Genomic DNA, 19,726 nt, shown 5'->3' on the forward strand with positions numbered 1-19,726 from the left:
CATTTGCAAAGCTCAACAGCTGGCATCTAGAACTTCCCGGGAAGAGCTGGGCTGCTTCCAGTAGACATAAGGCCAAGGTATGTGCCAGTGAGCAAGCTAGAAGCTTTTAATGAAAAATAAGATTAGGTATCTCAATTATTTGGCTTCTCTTACATGAGGGAAGGTTCTGGTTCTCAAAAACAGATTGATTTCTAAAGTGTAAGATGTGGGCATGTTGCAAGTAAGGTATACAGCCCAAGCAGATAATTTCTATGAGCTTTGTGAGGGTCATCCAAGACATTTTTGCACAGTCAGCTGATTTTATTCAGTCCAGTTGTTGCACAGGAACAGCCAATATTGGCAGTGGTGTAGAAAAGAAAGTAACAGCTCCAGGGCAGGAAAGAAGTATCAACAACAGGGAGACAACAACAGGGACTTAAGGGATAAGGAAGGTAGTAGAAAGGGGGAAGGAGAGAGAACTATTTCTTATTAGGACTGGCACAGAACACTGCCTGCTCAGTGCAGCTGAGATGAGACCACAGCAAAAGAGTAAACAAGAAGCTCAGTGGGTGCAGATTAAAATGGACACCATTTTTAAAAGTTAGTACAATTTCTAATTTTACTTAGAAGGACAGTCACATCATCTAACCATATCTACGTAGCTGCTTATGTTGAGAGGCTAGGCTCTCTATGCAGGACAGGACTAAGACAGGCTGCTTCATAGGAAGACTCTAAGAACAGAAGCCCACTCTGGGCGATTCAGAGTACCCTCTACCAACACCCTTCCCCTTCCATTTATGGATCCTCAATCCTAAATTAGGTGCCTTAAGTTATGGGAATGCTTCCTTTAGAGATAAAGGATCCAAGATAACTGTCCAAGAGTACCTGAACAGAATTATTACCTATTCTGGATTATTCTACAGATCTCAATACAAATATTATCAGGTAAAAGTCAAACTTGGAAGTCTTGTACATTTATGGTCTGAAACATTTCTCTATGAGGATGCACATAATTTATGTAAACAGAAGACACAAAAAAGTTAAAAGTTTAGGTTGTTTGCAAAATATTTATGTCAAACAATGGTACAGTTCTGTTTTGATTAAGGACAGTGAGAGACAGCCAAACACACATGCACTGTAGATAATCAATCCTCTTAATATATGCAGATCCTCAAATTTAGCTCATTAAGTGCACTAATTTTATAATATTTCCATTAAAATTTATCATCCTGTAAGTCTCTTCCCCCAGACAGATTTCACATAGCTACTTTTCCCTTCCTTCTTCACTAATGAAGAACAGGAATAAAGAACAGAGTTACAAAGTCCAGCAGAGATCCACTGTGTTCAAAGTCTTACTGCAACAGTATCTTTTGCTCTAACACAGCAACTGAAAATTATACTATACCGCTTATACATTAAATGCCACATACCTATTTTAGTATCAAGAAAATTCTCAAAATTGTTTTTTGCAGAAATGACTACAGGAATCTCCTGATTGGTAAGCAAATTCACAGCTGTCACTGAAGTGAGTGAGTCTGAAAACAAATGTGATGATCATGGTAAGTAAAATATGATAGAAGAAATGCTAAGAACATTACTTACTATTAGAACTCAGTTTACTTTAAACATACATGAAATTTAAATTACAGTTTTGTTTAAAAATGAAAGAAAATGAAAAGCCTAGTCACATTTCTAAAAAGCTCAGACATATCAAAATCTTCAGTAAGTCAGACTAACAAATTTTAATCATTAGAAAACATACTTAAAATAAAAATCTGAATAAAAACAGAGTAAGATCTGGATTATATTAAAAAAATGGCATCCTTGACCAAAATGCAGGCCTGCTGCAAAGTAGTATGAATTGGCTCTAGTAAGCTCTGAATTATATACTAGGATACACTATTACAAAATCATGCAAAAAAAGTCCAGTTATTCAGATGAAACTCAAGGGGAGCATATATCCTACACTTATGATTTGCTTTCTTACAGAAGAACCACAAAGCATGAGAAATATTGACCGACGTAAGAAAAAAAACCCAAAATAACCTATTGATTTCCAAACAGAATATTCATATTCATATTACAGATGAGGAACCCAATGTCCACAGGGAAGGGGAGAGAGGAGAGAATCAAGAGTGAGAACTGTGAAAAACTGAAATTTATTTACAATGTGTAGCTTGGCTGGCTCAGCAAGAAGACAATCACACCTGAATACTCCAAGTTTTGAGGATTCAAACCTCAGATCTCAATTTGGGTCTAAATTTTTCAGTGCCTTTAAGCTGATGATAATTAAAATAATTAAAATACAGACTGCTAAGAGCTTCCTTTCACCTATCTTCATAGCTAAGCTCAGGAAAGTCTTAGGCTTGTATTGCAAAGCATAAAATCTGCATGAATTAAAGTAACAGCATGTTAGAGAATAAGGCTACTATAGGTCATCACTCTTCTTAACACAACGAATATATTTATTATTTGTGGTTATCACTTTTTCAAATTTCAGGTGCTCGAGATATCGGTATTCTAGGGAAAATTTCTCGTGTTCAGACCACTGCACAGAGTTTTCCTCATCTGTTCAAAAAAGTACTAAAGGAATAATTTCACTCTTTAAAAGCAACTAACCAAAAAGCCTCATGAACAGGAAGCACAGTGGGAAGGACAGTCTGCTTTTAAAAATAACTTCTCTCTTCCACACAGCAATAATTTTGATTTTATGTTGGAACCAAAAATAATGACTCCAGTTTATGAGCTTTCTTGTGCTCATTTGTTCACATCATTATTATAATAGCCTTAAAGAGATGATATTACAGTTACAAATGTAAAAGAATGTACACATAGTATTATAATGAGATAATGAACAACGTAAGGGTCAAATCTTTATCTCAGACACCTCATGCTGTCAAAATGAGACGACTTACCACATTCTAAACTAACATAAATTTTTCTAGGCTAAAAAACCTGAATGTTTGAAAATTGGTTGCTCACCTCTATTTAAATAATAATACCCTAAAATACAGAGCTGTACTTCAAGAGTAAAGGTATTAGAACTTTAAGTTACTTTGCCATACAACAGCGCTTTTTTTTTCCTCTCCTAGAAAACATAAAAACTTACCCTCCTAATTATTTAAATGAGAACACAGTGAAGAAAGGGAGTTACAAGACTATCTCCATTGAAAAGAAAACAATTACAATTAAATTAAAATTTTAAGGTCACTGGTGAATTTTTTTTTAAATCTTGGTTAATGTGAAAACATGGTCTATTCAAGGCCATCCAAGATTTCTTTTTACTTAAATGCCATTGTTCGCCCTTCATATGTACCATGGCTGAAATGTAAATCTGGAAGTCTATGTAGAAATTCTCCTCCTTTGTGTTCTCTCCTTTGAAAAATATCAGTCTATGCCTTTGAAATGCTCAAGAAATAGTAAGAAATATCAGCCGGTTTCAACTGAATAATGCATATAAGTATATTTACAAGTAGCAGGAGTACACAACAATAGCACAGTTATGATTCTGGAATTCTGCCTCTTTTTCAAGGACTTATGGCTATCATTATTCCAAATGAGAGTTTCTTTATTTAGCTCAACCAAAAGGTGAAGTTTATCATTAACAGACACAAAAAAGCCTTTCCAAGTATTTGCACGTAAAAACAATATTAAAAAAAAATACTGTTGTCCTTACTAAAACCAAATTTTGCCCTTGTATGGTTTGGCTTAAAGCACAAGATCTAACAAAGATACAGGCACGTACATGGATGTGCATTTCTGCGGTTAGTGCTTTGATTTGGCTGAACTGTAAGAACCGCAAATTATTCCTTTGTTCCTTAACAAAAATTCTCCAAGCTTTGCTCAGCTCTCAGACAAGGGCTCTACATACTCAACACATTCAGGCTCTATTTTTTTCTGCTAGCAAGCAAACTTTCTCAAGGTTATAGAAATGAAGTACTCAAAAATAAAGCAGGTTCTATGCAACCATCACAATTTCACACAAGATTTCTGCTTCATTGCTGTTGACATCAGAAGTTATATAGACAAGGAAGCCTCATCTTTACCAGTGAGGAAAAAAGTAACTGTTGAACACCAGCCTGAAGTGGAAACAAAAAATATTCAGTATACATTGTATTTAATCTTGTAATTTTCAGGGTTTCCAAACAACAAAAAAACAGTACGCCAGGCATGCTAATAGTTGGACTATTCACTTCTGGTACATGAGGAAACAAGAATCCGTTGCATTGCTTTTATATGCTATGAAATGTTACAGGCATTATAAAAGGAAGAATTCTAACATAGCTGCTCTTACCAAATCTGAAGCCAGGACAGGCTGATGTGATACTGTTTGACATATACCAAGAATCAGAAGACCTGTTCCCTCTGGACAGGAACAGCTCCTGCTCAGCTTGACACACATTCTCTGAAGATCATTCTCTAAAATTGCTACTCTTCTACAACAAAATGCAGTATGAGAAAAATATCACCTTTCCCTGGGATGAACTCCTTCTCAAAGACTTCCTTGAGACTGCTATTCCCATGCAGCAGCCTGTGAGTCGGTAAGATATATAAATGGGAAGCTCCATAAATGGCTTCAGGCGTATAGGTGTAAGCTGCTAGTTTCTCTCCTGTTACTTCACCGTTAACCTGAAAAAGAACAGAAAAAATCCCATTGGAAGTGCATTGGTTTTAGACTCCCCTTCCTCTTTATGCAACTAACAAATCTACATCACCCTGTAGAAATACACAACTCTGAACATCAAAGCCAGATACATTCCCACTATAGGGAGTTTCCAGAATCACATCTTGACAAAATGTACTTTTAAGACCTTCAGAAAGTTGCTTTATAGTCTTGCCTCAGTTTATACAAATATATATATTTAAAAAAAGAATTCTAAAATCATATGTAATATAACATTGTGCTACTGAGCTAGATTCAATCCCTGGTTAAGTAGGCTGGAATCCTTCTATTCGCTTTTAATATGCATGCCCTGTTTCCAAGAAACAGAAATGAGATGTTACCTCTGGAAACTAAAAAGAATTCAAGATTTTCTCAGCTACCAGGCTTTCCACCACACTTCGCTGATGAAGTCAATGCTGCAACTTAGGTACAGGAATAAAATAATAAAAGGTGGTATAACATTAAAACAACTGGACATAAAATATAAGTAATAAACTTAGAAGACTGCTTAAGAATTACCACCTGGCACTATCAACAGGCTTTACATTTTAAGTCAATTAACTGTCGAGTGTATGGGGGTCTTAGAAGGAGATTTTTCTACAGCAGGTACTGATACACGTTTTCAGAAGCAATTGATAAAAACAACTTAAATAGAAAGATGCACCTTCTAGCAGTGTGCAATTAAGAAAGTTTAAGCTGTCTCAATTTGAAGTTCACCAAAATTCAGTATTTTAAAATAAGAAGTCACTTCTAAAATGTTAGATCAGAGTAAATAAGCACAATAAAGCTTTGAAGCACAAGGGCTGAAATTCCATCAGGGTCTCTGAAAGTCTCTTCTGTCACTATCATATTCAAGAAGCCTTTTGCATTTCTTGAGACAAATGGGAAAATCTTTCTTTCTTCCCTTTCTTTTTATCTAGACTCCTCTGTAGGACCATCACTACGTAACTGTATGGTTTCCATTATTTTTTTGTATGTAGTAAACAAAATAATGGACAAATGTAAGTAAAGTGGCTTGCCTGAGGTCAGCCTGGGTCTGACAGAGAACGTGCTGTGCAGAAAGGAGTGAAAACCCTGCTAGATCTCAGTTGACTTATGCTGTGCCACTTGATACTGCTCTTGGCACTGGTCCCCTAAAGGTCCTGGCTTTCAGGAATGCTTATTAGCTGGTGTGTATTTTGGCATAAATACACATAGCCAGTTTGCATCCAATATTGCACTTGAATACACAAACCCTTTCCTAATGAGGATAGCAGGATCTCTTCAACCCACAAGTAGTGTTCTTCAGGAATCTGTGATTGTCTGATCACGAATATAGAATTTTTTTTTAATAGGTTTCAAGCTTTTTAGATCTGAAAATCTACTCCCAACATGGATTTCTGGGGTTGTGTTTAGCCCAACCAAGACAGCAGCATTGAAATTTCTGACTCACCTTTAGCAAGAAGTCAAGAGAGCATCCAACGCAGTCACCTATCCAATTTGCTTGCATTTCTTTTATACCATACCACTCAGGGAGATCGGACAAAGCATCAAACATAGCCTGATGCAATAAAAGAAAGAATCAGGACATTCAGCTTTTGTAAGCATACAAATTAAAACTATGGGTTTAATTACAACTAAGAGCAAAATTATACAGTGCTGGTAAAAACATAGGTAGAGGTGTTCTTATACTGCTGCTGCCTCAAATTCATCTCTTTGACAACTGAATTAACATGGCGCAAGCCAGAGGTATGTCATCTCCAGGAGAAACCCTTAAGAGACCTTAAGCACAGAACAAAACCCTTAGATGAAAACAAACACAGAAAATATTCCCAGAGGGTGTAACTTGTGGGAAGTGTAAGTGACCTAATGAGCTGAACAAGACCACAAATACGTAAGAGATGGGTGTGCAGGTATGAAGCCTACATTTGCATTAGTTGTTCTAGACAATAGCCTGCAGATGGCAGTCAGTCAAAAGACATTTACATGTCCTAAAATTTTCAAGCTCTGACTTAAAATGGCAAAAGAGAGTTTCCAGCTGCCTATCTATTTTTTGTATTTCATGTTGATATTTTAAATAAGCACTACAGCCTGTACAAAGGGATGGGTAACTCAAAGCTCATCTCATTTTTCACTTCATAATACTTCACATTTTTGTAATGAATACTCCATGACTGTCCAAAATCTTTACTTTGGCAGAAGTACAGCCAGAGGCATGAGTCACTCAGACAGATGGTGGATATGCGGAACAATTACAGTTAAAATCTAAGAATAAGGCAACATGTTGAATAATTTTTCCTTCAGCTGTAACTCCCACCATCAATTGTGCAAGCTCTTTATTATCTCATTAACTGCTAAGAACCTGCAGGGATGGACAGTAGCTACTACATGCTGCTCAAATTAAATAGTGGGTAGTTAGATAATTAGTGAATACACAACTAATTCTTTTTCAGCTGTTGTGTTTTAACTACATTCTTAAATATTTTCGAAGTGAGATGCATAGAAGACAATAAAGGATTACTTTCTAGTTACTGCTCTGTTGTATATCTATCATTCAAAATAGAACAAAGAACATGTCCTTCATAAATCATAATATTACACCACCACTTTGGATTACTATTGCTTTCCACATCCTTAAGAACTAAATTAATTTTCTGATAAATAAAGAATGGTAAGGTTTTGGAAGGTTTTTAATCATACTGCAACTTTAATCAGTTTTAGCTCACAATTGCAAGTATATCACAGAGAATTCCAAATTCTCATTATTACCATTGATTTTAGTGTTCCAGAGACTACTGAGCTTTATCTGCCATGAGTAATCCATGTACGTATATACCTACCAAACAATAACGAATAACTGGAGAAATATAGAGACATATATTCACAATACTTGAATAGAATCATAGAATCACAGAATGGTTTGGTTGGAAGTGACCTTTAAAGGTCACCTAGTCCAACCCCACTGCAGTGAGCAGGGACATCTTCAACTACAGCAGGTTGCTCAGAGCCCCGTCCAACCTGACCTTGAGTGTTTCCAGGCATGGGGCATCTACCATATCTCTGGGCAACCTGTGCCAGTGGCTCACCACTCTCACGGTGAAAAATGTCTTCCTTATATCTAGTCTAAATCTGCCCTCTTGTAGTTTAAAACCATTACCCCTTGTCCTATCGCTACAGGTCCTGCTAAAAAGTCTGTCCCCATCTTTTTTATAGGCCCCTTTAAGTACTGGAAAGCTGCTATAAGGTCTCCCTGGAGCCTTCTCTTCCCCAGGCTGAACAACTCCAACTCTCAGCCTTTCCTCATAGGAGAGGTGCTCCATCCCTCTGATCATTATTGTGGCCCTCCTCTGGACCCTTTCCAACAAGTCTGTGTCTTTCCTGTGCTGAGGGCTCCAGAGTTGGACACAGGACTCCAGGTGGGGTCTCACCAGAGTGCAGCAGAGGGGCAGAATCACCTCCCTTGACCTGCTTGCCACGCTTCTTCGGACGCAGCCCAGGACAGGGTTGGCCTTCTAGGCTGTGAGTGGACATTGCCAGTTCACATCCAGCTTTTCATCCACCAGTATCCCCAAGTCCTTCTCAGCAGGGCTGCTCTCAATCCTTTCACCGCCCAGCCTGTATTGATATTGAGGGTTGCCTTGACCCAGGCGCAAGATCCTGCACTTGGCCTTGTTGAAGCTCATGAGGTTCACATGGGCCTACTTCTTGAGCTCGCCCAGGTCCCTCTGGATGGCATCCCGTCCCTCAGGCATGTCAGCTACACCACTCAGCTTGGTGTAATCTGCAAACTTGCTGAGGGTGCGCTCAATCCCACTGTCTATGTCACTGATGAAGGTATTAAACAGTACTGGTCCCAACATGGACCCCTGAGGGACACCACTTGTCACCAGTCTCCATCTGGACATTGAGCCATTGACCACTACCCTCTGGATGCGACCATCCAACCAATTCCTCATCCACGCAACAGTCCACCCATCAAATCCATCTCTCTCCAATTGAGAGAGAAAGATGTAGTGGGTGACCATGTCAAAGGCCTTACAGAAGTCCAGATAGACGATATCGGCAGCTCTTCACTTGTCCACTGATGTAGTCACTCCATCATAGACAGCCACTAGGTTGGTCAGGCAGGACTTGCCTCTGGTGAAGCCATGCTGGCTGTCTCTAATCACCTCCCCGCCCTCCATGTGCCTCAGCACAGCTTCTAGGAGGATCTGTTCCATCATCTTGCCAGGCACAGAGGTGAGGCTGACAGGTTGGTAGTTCCCAGGGTCCTCCTTTAGACTCTCTTTAAAAATTGGTGCAATGTTTCCCTTCTTCCAGTCTCCAAGGACTTCACCTGACTGTCATGATTTTTCAAATATCATGGAGAATGGTTGGGCAACTACATCAGCCAATTCCCCCAGGACTCTGGGATGCATCTCATCAGGTCCCATAGACTTGTGCATGTTCAGTTTCCTCAGGTGGGCTTGAAGCTGATATTGTCTTACAGTGGGAGAGACTTTGCTTCTCCAGTCCCCATCTTGCAGTCCATCCACTCAGGAGGTATGGGAAGAGAGACTGCCAGTGAAAAGTGAGGCAAAGTTGTTGTTTAGTACCTCAGCTGCCTTCTCATCTGGTGTTACCAGTCTTGCTCATCAGGGGATATACACTTTCCTTGACCTTTCTTTTCTGGCTAACATACCTGTACAAGCCCTTATTATTCTTTGCATCCCTTGCCAAGTTCAGGTCCAGCTTCGCCTTGGCCTTCCCAACCCCATCCATACATAACCGGGCAGCGTCCCTGTACTCTTCCTAGGATACCTGTCGCTGCTTCCACCACTTGTGTATTTCCTTCTTGCCTTTTAGTTTGCCCAGCAGGTCTCGACACCACCACGTCGGTCTCTTGCCTTCCTTTCTTGATGTCTTACACCTTGGGATTAAGAGCTCTTGCACTCTATGGAAAGCATCCTTAACGATCTGCCAGCTCTGTTCTGCTCCCTTGTCCCTGAGGGCAGTTTCCCAGGGGTCCTATTGACTAACTCCTTGAAGAGTTGGAAGTTTGCTTTCCTAAAATTAAGGGTCCTGACTTTACTTTTTGCCTGCCTCATACCCCTCAGGACTGCAAACTCCACCAATGCATGATTAGTGCAGCCCAGGCTGCCTCCAATCTTGATATCACCAATTAGCTCACTTGCGTTGGTGACCAAGAGGTCCAGTATTGCATCCCCTCTGTCAGGCTGTCTACTACCTGGCTTAAGTAGTCATCATCAATGCATTCCTGGAGTCTACTGCATTGGCTACAGCTTGCAACATATTCTTTGTAAGAATTTTATGATTTTAGAAAGAATGAAATTGTGCCAATACACAGAGAACTGGCTGGACACATTAGCATATTTTTATAAATTCTGCTTGGATATTCATCCTAATCTACATTACATTTTGCTGGCAGAAGCAGCTAAATGTGCATGTGCTCTATTGAAACTGTACAGTCTGTAATTGCAAAAAAAGCAAAACCTTCTAGATGTTTTTTCACTGCGGGACTAATATCTCAAGATCCTTAGTACCAGTGTGATAATGATTTTAACCCTAGTTAGTTGCCCTTATTAGGAGCTATAGGCTACAATTTGACTTAGCCTAATCCTTCTCTTGACAATACAATTGCTTCATGCAGCTAAATACAGTAAAAGCCAACTTCATTTCACCTGAATGAAGATAACAAAATTTATTCTGCATGATGGCACAGCCTAGCAGAGTTTGCAAACACCAACCCTTCACATCTTAATATGCACATGAACAGGAGTATGGAATGATTAAAAAACTAACAAAAAAAACTTAAAAAATTTTCAATATGGAATTACGATTCTCTGTTCATTGTATTCAACACACTAACCTACAAGGTGAAGTAGAAAATGAACATGTAAAACAGAAACACTGTACAGAGTGTTACAGAGGCAAAAAAATACACAGTATGTATACTGCTATCATACTAATAAGTATTTCTCAATGGTAAATTAACCTAGGATACTCACAGGAAAGTAGACAAATGCATTAATTCTTACACACATGAATGCACTTGTACATTCAAAATTCATCCATGCAAATTAGGGAAAACCCTTTTAAAAAACTTTTAATTTTCAAATCCAATTGCACTACACCCTGCAGAAACATAAAACTAGATATATGTTAAAACTATTATTAATTTTAAGAAGTTACATGTAGCTTGTTTGGGTATACAAAACTCTTGAATTGAGGCTAACCCACGGTAGCTTCAATATTATAAGCTAGTGCTGGAAAAGTTAAATATTAACTCCATGAATTTTACTTCCATGTTCTTTTTCAAAATCACTGCCCTGTTTGGTAAAACATCTTCTGAATCATTAAAGTAGTCCCATGAGTTCTGCCTGTGAATTATTTTGCAATTAGTGATACAATTCCTTAAACAAAAATTCTGACCCTTGAAGGCATGGAACATGTCAGTAGTTGCAAAATAATTCATGACCTAGTTTGACAAGTTTGTTAACTGGGTAACACAGAAAAGACAATCAACAAGAAGCTTCCCAGCACATAGGCAAATAACAAAAGTAAAACCACGTTGGATTCTGCAAGGGACAAAGAGTAACAGCAGCATTACAATCCAGTAAGCAAAGAGTGATAAACTTATCAAACAAACTCCATTTTCAAATTTCTGATGACGACTTAATAGTGAGAAACTTGGAAACATTAGGTAGCAGAGTCTTCTTATTAATTTTTCATAGTTTTCATGTCTTGGGAAGAGAAAAGAAAGCTTCAAATGCAAACGTCTAATTACAGGAGAAATTACTCACATCTTAATTAAAAACAAGTCAAGATAAAGTATAAATATATTTTGGAAATCTTCCAGATCTAAAGATAGACAGACTCAGGAAAAAGCTAAAGAAATCAAAGCTACATTCAGGGATAAGAATGATTTCAAGGCTCTTAAACCTTTAGGAAAGTTTGACTTAAGTGCTGGAGAAGTTGAAGATTCAGGATAAACTAATGTTTCACAGGATTGCTTTACTCCTTCAGAACACTTAGAAAATTCTGGCATAGCTAGATGACGAAAGTCAACCAGCTCAGATGATCAGAGTCACAAAATCAAGATGAGTTTACTGAAAATTCATGACAGACAATGATGACCATGTCTGAAACAAGAAGTAAAGCACCTGAAAGTGGAAAACTGATCTCACATATCCAGCTGTTAAGTCCGTTGAAGATTCATAGAGAAACAAAACTTCAGTTTAGCAATCTTCGGACAAAAAAGGTCCATAAAATCAAAGGACAGAAGTTCTTTATAATTTCCCAAGAGTATCTCAACTCCAAAAGTCCTCATGCTTGTAGTTCAAAGAGGGAGGATTCTGCTAAGCACCTAAAAAAAAAAAAATCAGTCTCTCGCTTTGGGAACTAAAATTTTTTGTATGATCAGTGCCTGCCACTAATTTCATACCTAGTGAGCGTATTTCAACTCCTTCATGATAGTAAATGAAATAAAGTGAAAAATCTAAATATAAGCTACAAAGGCAAATGTTTACTCTTTTTTCAAAGATGACACTTTAATGAAGTTTGACAAATTTGCAACATAACAAGACTAAAATAAAAATGTCAGCAAAAGGTTTCATTTCAAAAGCATTCAATTCATTAGCAAAATAAAATTGTCTCCTACTTCTAAATTAAAATAAAATTAAAACCTTTGCTTCTGCGGAAGTCAAAGAAATAGTCAAGATATGTTTGTATTAAAATTAAATTCTGCACTTTATTTGATCAAGCTCCCACAGGGTAACCAAATATAAACTAAAGATTACATGAAATAATTTAATACAACTTAATATATTAACTAAAGTACAGGAAATTAAAGTTAGGCTGCCTACTGTTTTATTTTGTACTCTGTTGCACAGTTCCAACTGTGATTACGCAGTACAGCTTCTACTGGTGCTTAATCTCTGCTTGTTTTGTTTCGTTTTCCTTTTTTACCTTCAGTAGTTTGTGCTTGTACTATTGTAGCTCACTCTTGACTCTTATTTCCCATGTGTGAAGTATACTGAAAACATACATTAAAAAGAAGCAATAACACAGATATTGTGTATACTTCAAATTCTCTCTCATAAATGTCTGAACTGTCAGCCGTTTTCCCCTTTCTTTACCCTATAATTTATGGTCAACAAACACCTCTGGTTTGAGTACGTAGAACTGAGGCAAAGAAATGATTCCTCTAAAGCAAAAAGTAAAGCCAGTGTTGTTCTGCAGATTTGCTCTCCAAAGCTGTTCTCATTGTAGCAATTACCAAAGAGAAGATACTCCCAATATAATGAAGGATATCTTTGGGATAAATGATTGATTCCATAAATATAAAAGCTCTTTAAAACATTTGTCATCGTGTTTAATAGTACTGAGCATTCACTGTTTTGATCAATCTTATACCAAGAGGAACTTAAATTTATATTGCTGTAGCATCGTATCAGATGCTGCGTTTAAAATAGGTGAAAAGACCAGCCTGGTCTGGATATCCACAAACAATTTTCTGTCTTGCCAAGATGACAAAACAGGTGTCATTTTTTTATTGACAAAGTGCTAAGCAAGCTGTGGAGACAGTGCTCCTGGTCTCTGTCCAGGAGAGAGCTCTCGTCCCAAGTCAGGAGGAAGAGTTTCAAAAAGAGGTTTATCAGGCCCATTTGGTTGGAAGACGACAACTATGAACTAGACCCTAAGTGTGGGAAGTGAAACAATCACACATAAAGCATGAAAGACTGAAGAGCCAGCACTTCTATTCTCTTCAATGACGAGGCACTACCTCATGCTATGAAATCCAAAGTACTGTCAAGACTCTTAACATCCTAAAATGCAGGACTTCAATTTCATTACCATTCTGCTTAATATCTCAGAAATAAAATAGAAAATAAAAAAAAAAATCAGGCAAAACACAATTATGTGAAATAATTGCAAATCTATTTAGACCAGACAAAGGGGCTGTCAGATGCAATGCAAACCCAGAGAAAAGCTAGGGAAGAACTGGTAGATTGATTGTTGTTTTCCCTTCACATTCAGCACCATACTAAACATCCAAGTTCCTGCACTCCATGGAATATGAGAAGGATTTGTCTCTAAATGTCTGTACAAAAGAAGAAAGAAAGGAAAGAGTACTACTCATCTGTATGGCAACTGTAGAGCAGCAGAATTTTGTAGGCCCTGTCACTTTCCCCAGTATTTAAATTAAACATTAAACATATACTATCTTATTGCTGTGCAAAAAAGGGAGACGATTTTAGCAAAACTTTAAGTTTCAAAGTTGCTTCTATTTTATTTTGTTCAAAAAAAGATTATTTTCTGGTTATTTGGGTTATTTTTGAAAAGTAAAATATGAAAAAATATTTTATAAAATTAATTTAGGAAGAACAGGGACTATGCAAAGACTAACCTTACAGACTCTGATTTGAGGACTCAGTTGACTGTGCATAAAAAAACATAACAGCAATTTACAGGTACACACAGAAAATAGTAACATTTACAGACAGATTTTTCCAATGAATCTGCCTACAGATTCAGCTGGGTAACCATAGCAACTAAATGTTTTAGCTTAAACATCTTAAATGCACAGACAACAATTTGAATAATAATGCCATCAGTTAAGGCATTATACTTTTATCAAAGAAATCTGTCAAAAAAGAAATTACAATTAAAATGTTCTTTAAAAATCCATAAAAGTTGCTAGACCATTTCATATGTACTTCACAGTTTAAAAAAAAGGGTCATAATTACTTTATTACTTTACATAACCAAAACGATTTCTGCTAAGCATTTAAAGCATGGTTAATATTTTTACCCTTTGAAAATATTAATTGCCAATGGTAAATTGCCATGTGAGCCAACAATGCTTTGTTTGCATTTTTTATTTCAAGAAAGGACTATGAGCTGGTGCAGTAACAATAAAGAAATCAAAGCAAATCCGCAGAAGAATGATTCCTCTGGACACAACAGAAATCTAAAGAATAGTGTGAGTAGGAATGAAACACTGACTCCTGTAACACATGAGATGACTTCACAGCCCGTTACTGTTCACATAACTCCTTGTTGTCATTTGACTAGTAATTTAAGCATTGCAGACGAAGATTACCCTTACTAGTCTTTATTTTTATTAAGGTTGTGAGATACAGGAGAAAACACAAAATGATAAAACAAGTGAGACAGGAACACAGATGACTAGAAAGATCACCAACGTGCAGCATAAATAGGTTAAATAGTTACAACAAAATAATTTGTGGATGTTCCAAGTAGAAAATAACTTATGCCATTATTGCTAGCTGGTAATTTGCATGAAGAATTAAGGGATAGCAGATTCATTAAATGTATTTTTAAATGGAACCTTGTCTATGAAACATGGTTAAGAAATTAAGACTTACATTTTCCTCTAAGCCACACAGGAAAGGAGTTACTTACCAGAAATAAAGCTTTTTTCAACACGCTCTCCCACTATGTCAACATAAAGAAAACTCAGGGGTAAATTCTGAAAGGAACGGGGAGCAGATTTGCAGAGAGCCTTCTTGCAGAAAAAAGGCAAGGAAGGTGGAGATTTCTGATATTTGGTCTTGAAATTCTGCAAACTTTTCAGAAGAAATACTAGTCACCATTGAAGGTGCAAGCACAAGGTGACCAGAATCAAATGGCTTTCCCCATGAGATACCCAGACCAGATTAAGGCTTCACTATAGAAAGAAGAGTGGGAGAAATAGAACACACTTAAGGAATACTAACCCTCTAAGCCTAAAAGTAGCTAAAGTGGGGAAAAAAAATACAAGTCTTCCCCAAAAGGTGCAAGGATTAAATTACTATCAGATAATCTTTATGCCTCACATTTTTTAACTTCAAAATCAAAAGCAGTGAAACTTCAGTGGGTAACAGAAATCTAGCCATACAACTCACTGAAAGCTGATCCACTTAGCGCTCTACCTTTTCCCAAACCTAGTAAGAACATCTCACACAAGGAAGGAATAAATCTGCTCTATGCCATGAACTTGTCCAAGCCGCGAGATACAGAAAATAGAGGGCCAGCTGTGTTCTGATACAGATTCTGGCAGTATGGCTCAAAGATCTAAAAACTACTCTATAATGACAGAAAACTTAGATCTTCCAATCAGAATGATTTTGACCATGCAAATCTGCCACCATCTTGCCTTAACCTTCTGGACACTTTCAAAAGAAGCAGAACTGGACAGAAGATGTTCAACAGGCAATTGACTCAGAAATGGGGAATAAAGACCTCAGAGCCAGACAAGTTCTGGAAGGGTGAACTTCTATTTCTATTGTTTTTTAATGCAAAAAAAGTTGACCGTGGATTTGAAATCCCCAGTCCCATTAAAAATAATCTTCATAATGTCCTCTCAGATTTTGCATTTACAGGAGTTTGGCACATGGAGTACCATAAATATAACCATCGTCTAAGCCCAGCTTGGATAAAAATGTTCTCTGCTACCGTAGCATCCTGAGCCTTCAGGTGCCTGAAAATAACTGCAGAGAAGGTACTACACACATATTCATGGCAAGCCCCAAACAACTGAAGAAAAAAGGAAGTGAGATCCATAAAGAACCTAATTGTTGTACTCATTTATCATTAGAAGCATTAACAGCTGAAGTCTCTGTACAGCAAAGACTTTCAAGAAAAGTAAGTTGTACTGACAGTGGTTCTGGTCCATGATGTAATCCAGGAAAATCTCTTCATGGAAATGAGTGTCTTCAAGATCAAGAGACATGAAATAATCCCACCTGCTGAAGTTATTTCACCATTAATGTTATAATCTTAAAAACATATTGGTGATTAACAATTTTCAGCTTCTTAAAGAGATGTCTCTATCCTCCACACCTACTAGTACTAGCTCTGTAAAATCTGGACCCTCCGCTGGAAGATTAAAAGCTCTGTAAATCTTAAAGGTAAATTAAAGTCTCCCCCCTTAATAAGGCCAATCTCCTGGCAAGGGCTTTTGAAAATAGGTAGGGAAGGCGGCTTGAGGAATAGGCTAGAAAAAGCAATTGTTGCAAGCATGGTGTTTAACACTATGCTATTTAGGACAATACAGATTCAGATCAACTGTCAACAGCCTGAATCCAAAGAAAAAGTATACAAAAGAAACAGATGTAGAAGGATGGACTTGTGTCTCTTACCATTCCTTGAAGAGTAGTGGGATAGTCTGACTACTGCAAGGAATGAAGAAACGTGCGCAAGTGGAGTTTTGAAGATAATTAGTCAAGATATTCAAAAAGCGGAGCCAAAATTGTAGCATTAAGATCTGTAATTTGGATTCTGTCAAAACACTGTTGTGAAGCTTCCTGGTTAAGTCACCATGGGCACAGAATCTCTAAGAGATTGAAGTACTTGGCCAGTGTAGAGATTTAACTCAGAGACAGTCTCCCTTCGATGGACAATCTTCAGTTGCAGCTTACAGTTCATGGGCCATTCAGAGCTGTATGGCCAAAACAGTCTTCTTCAGAAAGTAAGACACAACATGCTACGTTATCTAGCTCTTGCAACTTGAAAGAAAAAAAAAAAACACCAAAAAAGGGAATTTATTTTAATCTTCCAAAGCATGAAATCCATCTAATATTAGATATCGGACTTAGAATAGCAGAGCCTGGTAATCTGCTATTGTTATTTGAAGGTTTGGATAAAAAAAAAAGTCATTTTTTTCCCCCTCTACAACCAAATGTTTAAAGCCCTTGCCAAAAGAAGCAGAATGAGACTGTTTAAAATGTGTTGGAACCACAGCAATAAAAATCGGGAGCCAGTGGAGGGTGAGTAAAAAGGAAAATCCAACCCACCTGCCGATACTTGGTAGCATCTGTCACTGTACAAGAAGTGGGAGCACACGAAGGGAACGCTTGCCAAAGCACTTGAGCTGGGAGCAATATGGCATCATTCATTGACCTGATTGTATCAGCTAGCATAGACCCTATAGAATATCGATCATGCACAGAACAAAATTTAGGAAATATTTATAGAGTTCTGTAGAGCACTCAACTGTCCTCTGCAGGAATCCTTAAAGGATTTGTAGAGATTGATATAAATGTTCATCCCAAATGAAAAGCAGAAGCAGCTCTCATTCATGATGCCACTACGTTCAAGAACAAGGGGTTGTTTGCACTTTTAGCCTTCATGTAGGTAGGGGATATGCTAGTCTCCTGAGGTAACATCTTTGGGGGGAAGATGAGGGTGTGTTGTAGAGGCACAAGTTCCTTCTTGTCATCAGCTGAGCCTACTTACTGGAGAATGACATGTGGGAGATTTGATCATCCCAAGAGCTGATGCCTTTCCTGCAATGACATTTCTTATATCAGACACTAAAGACAAAAGATAAATCCTCCCCCCTAGAGGATGGTGGATATTTGAGCAAGAGGTAATAATCCTGTAAAACAAGGGTGTTTTCAAGTTAGTGAAAAGCTCCTCAGTCTTGTCTTTTGGTCTTTATGAGTGAAAATTTAAGGCTGATTCACCCCTCTTAGAGGGACACAAGTAAACAGTCATTTGGTGCAAGCATGGACACAGCCCAGAAATACCAGTCATTATTTCCTACAACCTTTATAAAGCCAATAGACAAAAGATGTATCAGTAAAGGTAAAACCCCGAGTGATGCTCCAGCCTCAAATTGAGGGAAACAGTGAGTTGGGGCAGATCCTGAAATATCACAAAGGTGATCATGAAATCTGACAAGAGCACCAAGAAAAAGCTCAGAACATTGTGATCATTTTGTGATTGAGCAGACATACTCCATTTTTCCCTCAGCTATAGCAAATGTTCCCTCCTTAGTGCCAGAACAGGCAGCACAATCTGGAAACATGCATTTTAAGTACCTCTCTGTGTATGAGGAATCAAAGCATCAGGCAGGATATCTAAAGTTTTTCTCTTTATTATGAATGGACCTAGAGTGAGACCTGGATTTCTTCTCTCTGGATGATGGTGGAAATTTGGTCTCTAGTCTGAGGCTCAGGAAAAGGGTCAAAGATGATTTTTTAATATTTTCTTGGGAATAACTTTCTCAATATGTACTTGAAGTCTCAATACACAGAACACGTGGATGGAATAAAACCTTCATCCAGATAAAACAGGAAGGCAATACTTTCGTCTCAGAGAGCATAAAGCCAAAAATTTTGTTGAAGAATTCCTAGGTGTGGAAGCTATGCTGTCCCACCACAATCAAAATTTGAGCTCATAACAAAAAAGAAAATTTAAATAACTTTAAAATATTTTAAAAATTACGGATAATCAAATACAGTACGAAGTAAAATAGAAGGTCCAGATGAATCTCCAATAAAAAGCACTTAACCATAAAGAATTATGGTTCAAACACATGTGGAAATGAACACTAGCTGACTGGCTGTATTCCACTGCTTAATACCATGCCCATAGGTCCAACAGGTTAACTAGGCAAACAAGTTTCTAGCTCAAAAGACTGCACAGCTATACACAAAATATGCAGAAAAGCACTTGATGATAAATATGAGATGACAACATATGAATGCAGAATTCATTCATTCACCTCTAATTTATGCTTTTTGATTTCTTCAAAACTTAATCCCACACCAATTACTGAGAATTCTTAAAGATGTGAACAGAAAGACTTCAGGGATAATAATTTCTATATACACAGGGATAGATCATATATATTATTATATAATTATGTAAATATATATAAAGACCACATTCAGCTTGATTAATATTTCTGGATGAAAAGTCATCTCTTAAGTGCTACCATAATTTCCAAAAACTGTATTCTCATACCTTTGCATAAGCAGTAGTTTTGATAAACCACTGTTTGAGGTATTTCTGCTCCACTTTTGCTCCTGAACGCCATGAGCAACCATTGTCATCCACCTGCTCATTAGCTAGAACAGTCTGATCCACTGGATCCCAATTAACCAAGGCCTAAAAAAAGTTGCAAGGAAAAAAAACATTTTCAGTAGCTATTTCAAAACCAGAACCTTACTTTTCAGACACCAAAAGAATTATCCAAAAACATTCCGTGGGCCTCTGAGTTTTCTACTTTTTTGCAACACCCTTTTGAATCAGTGACACAGACTCAACTGAAGATGTTTTGAATATTCATCTCAGAACACAAAAAACCCAGGA

General features: G+C 37.6%; 1 protein-coding gene across 1 annotated transcript in view; it reads right to left on the minus strand.

Annotated features, from left to right (window-relative positions):
* LARS2 (leucyl-tRNA synthetase 2, mitochondrial) overlaps window positions 1-19,726 on the minus strand; it is a gene marked incomplete at its 3' end in the record, with an annotated part of 73,204 nt that overhangs the window by 25,690 nt on the left and 27,788 nt on the right. Inside the window, exons 6-9 of the mRNA XM_010282740.1 lie at window positions 19,379-19,522; window positions 6,075-6,182; window positions 4,449-4,608; window positions 1,410-1,514 (exon numbers count right to left, since the gene is read on the minus strand). Coding sequence (XP_010281042.1) covers window positions 1,410-1,514; window positions 4,449-4,608; window positions 6,075-6,182; window positions 19,379-19,522 — 517 coding nt within the window. The remainder of the gene's footprint in view (window positions 1-1,409; window positions 1,515-4,448; window positions 4,609-6,074; window positions 6,183-19,378; window positions 19,523-19,726) is intronic.

The sequence above is a fragment of the Phaethon lepturus genome, unplaced genomic scaffold (assembly GCF_000687285.1).
Source record: "Phaethon lepturus isolate BGI_N335 unplaced genomic scaffold, ASM68728v1 scaffold7202, whole genome shotgun sequence".
NCBI classification, from domain to species: Eukaryota; Metazoa; Chordata; class Aves; order Phaethontiformes; family Phaethontidae; genus Phaethon; species Phaethon lepturus.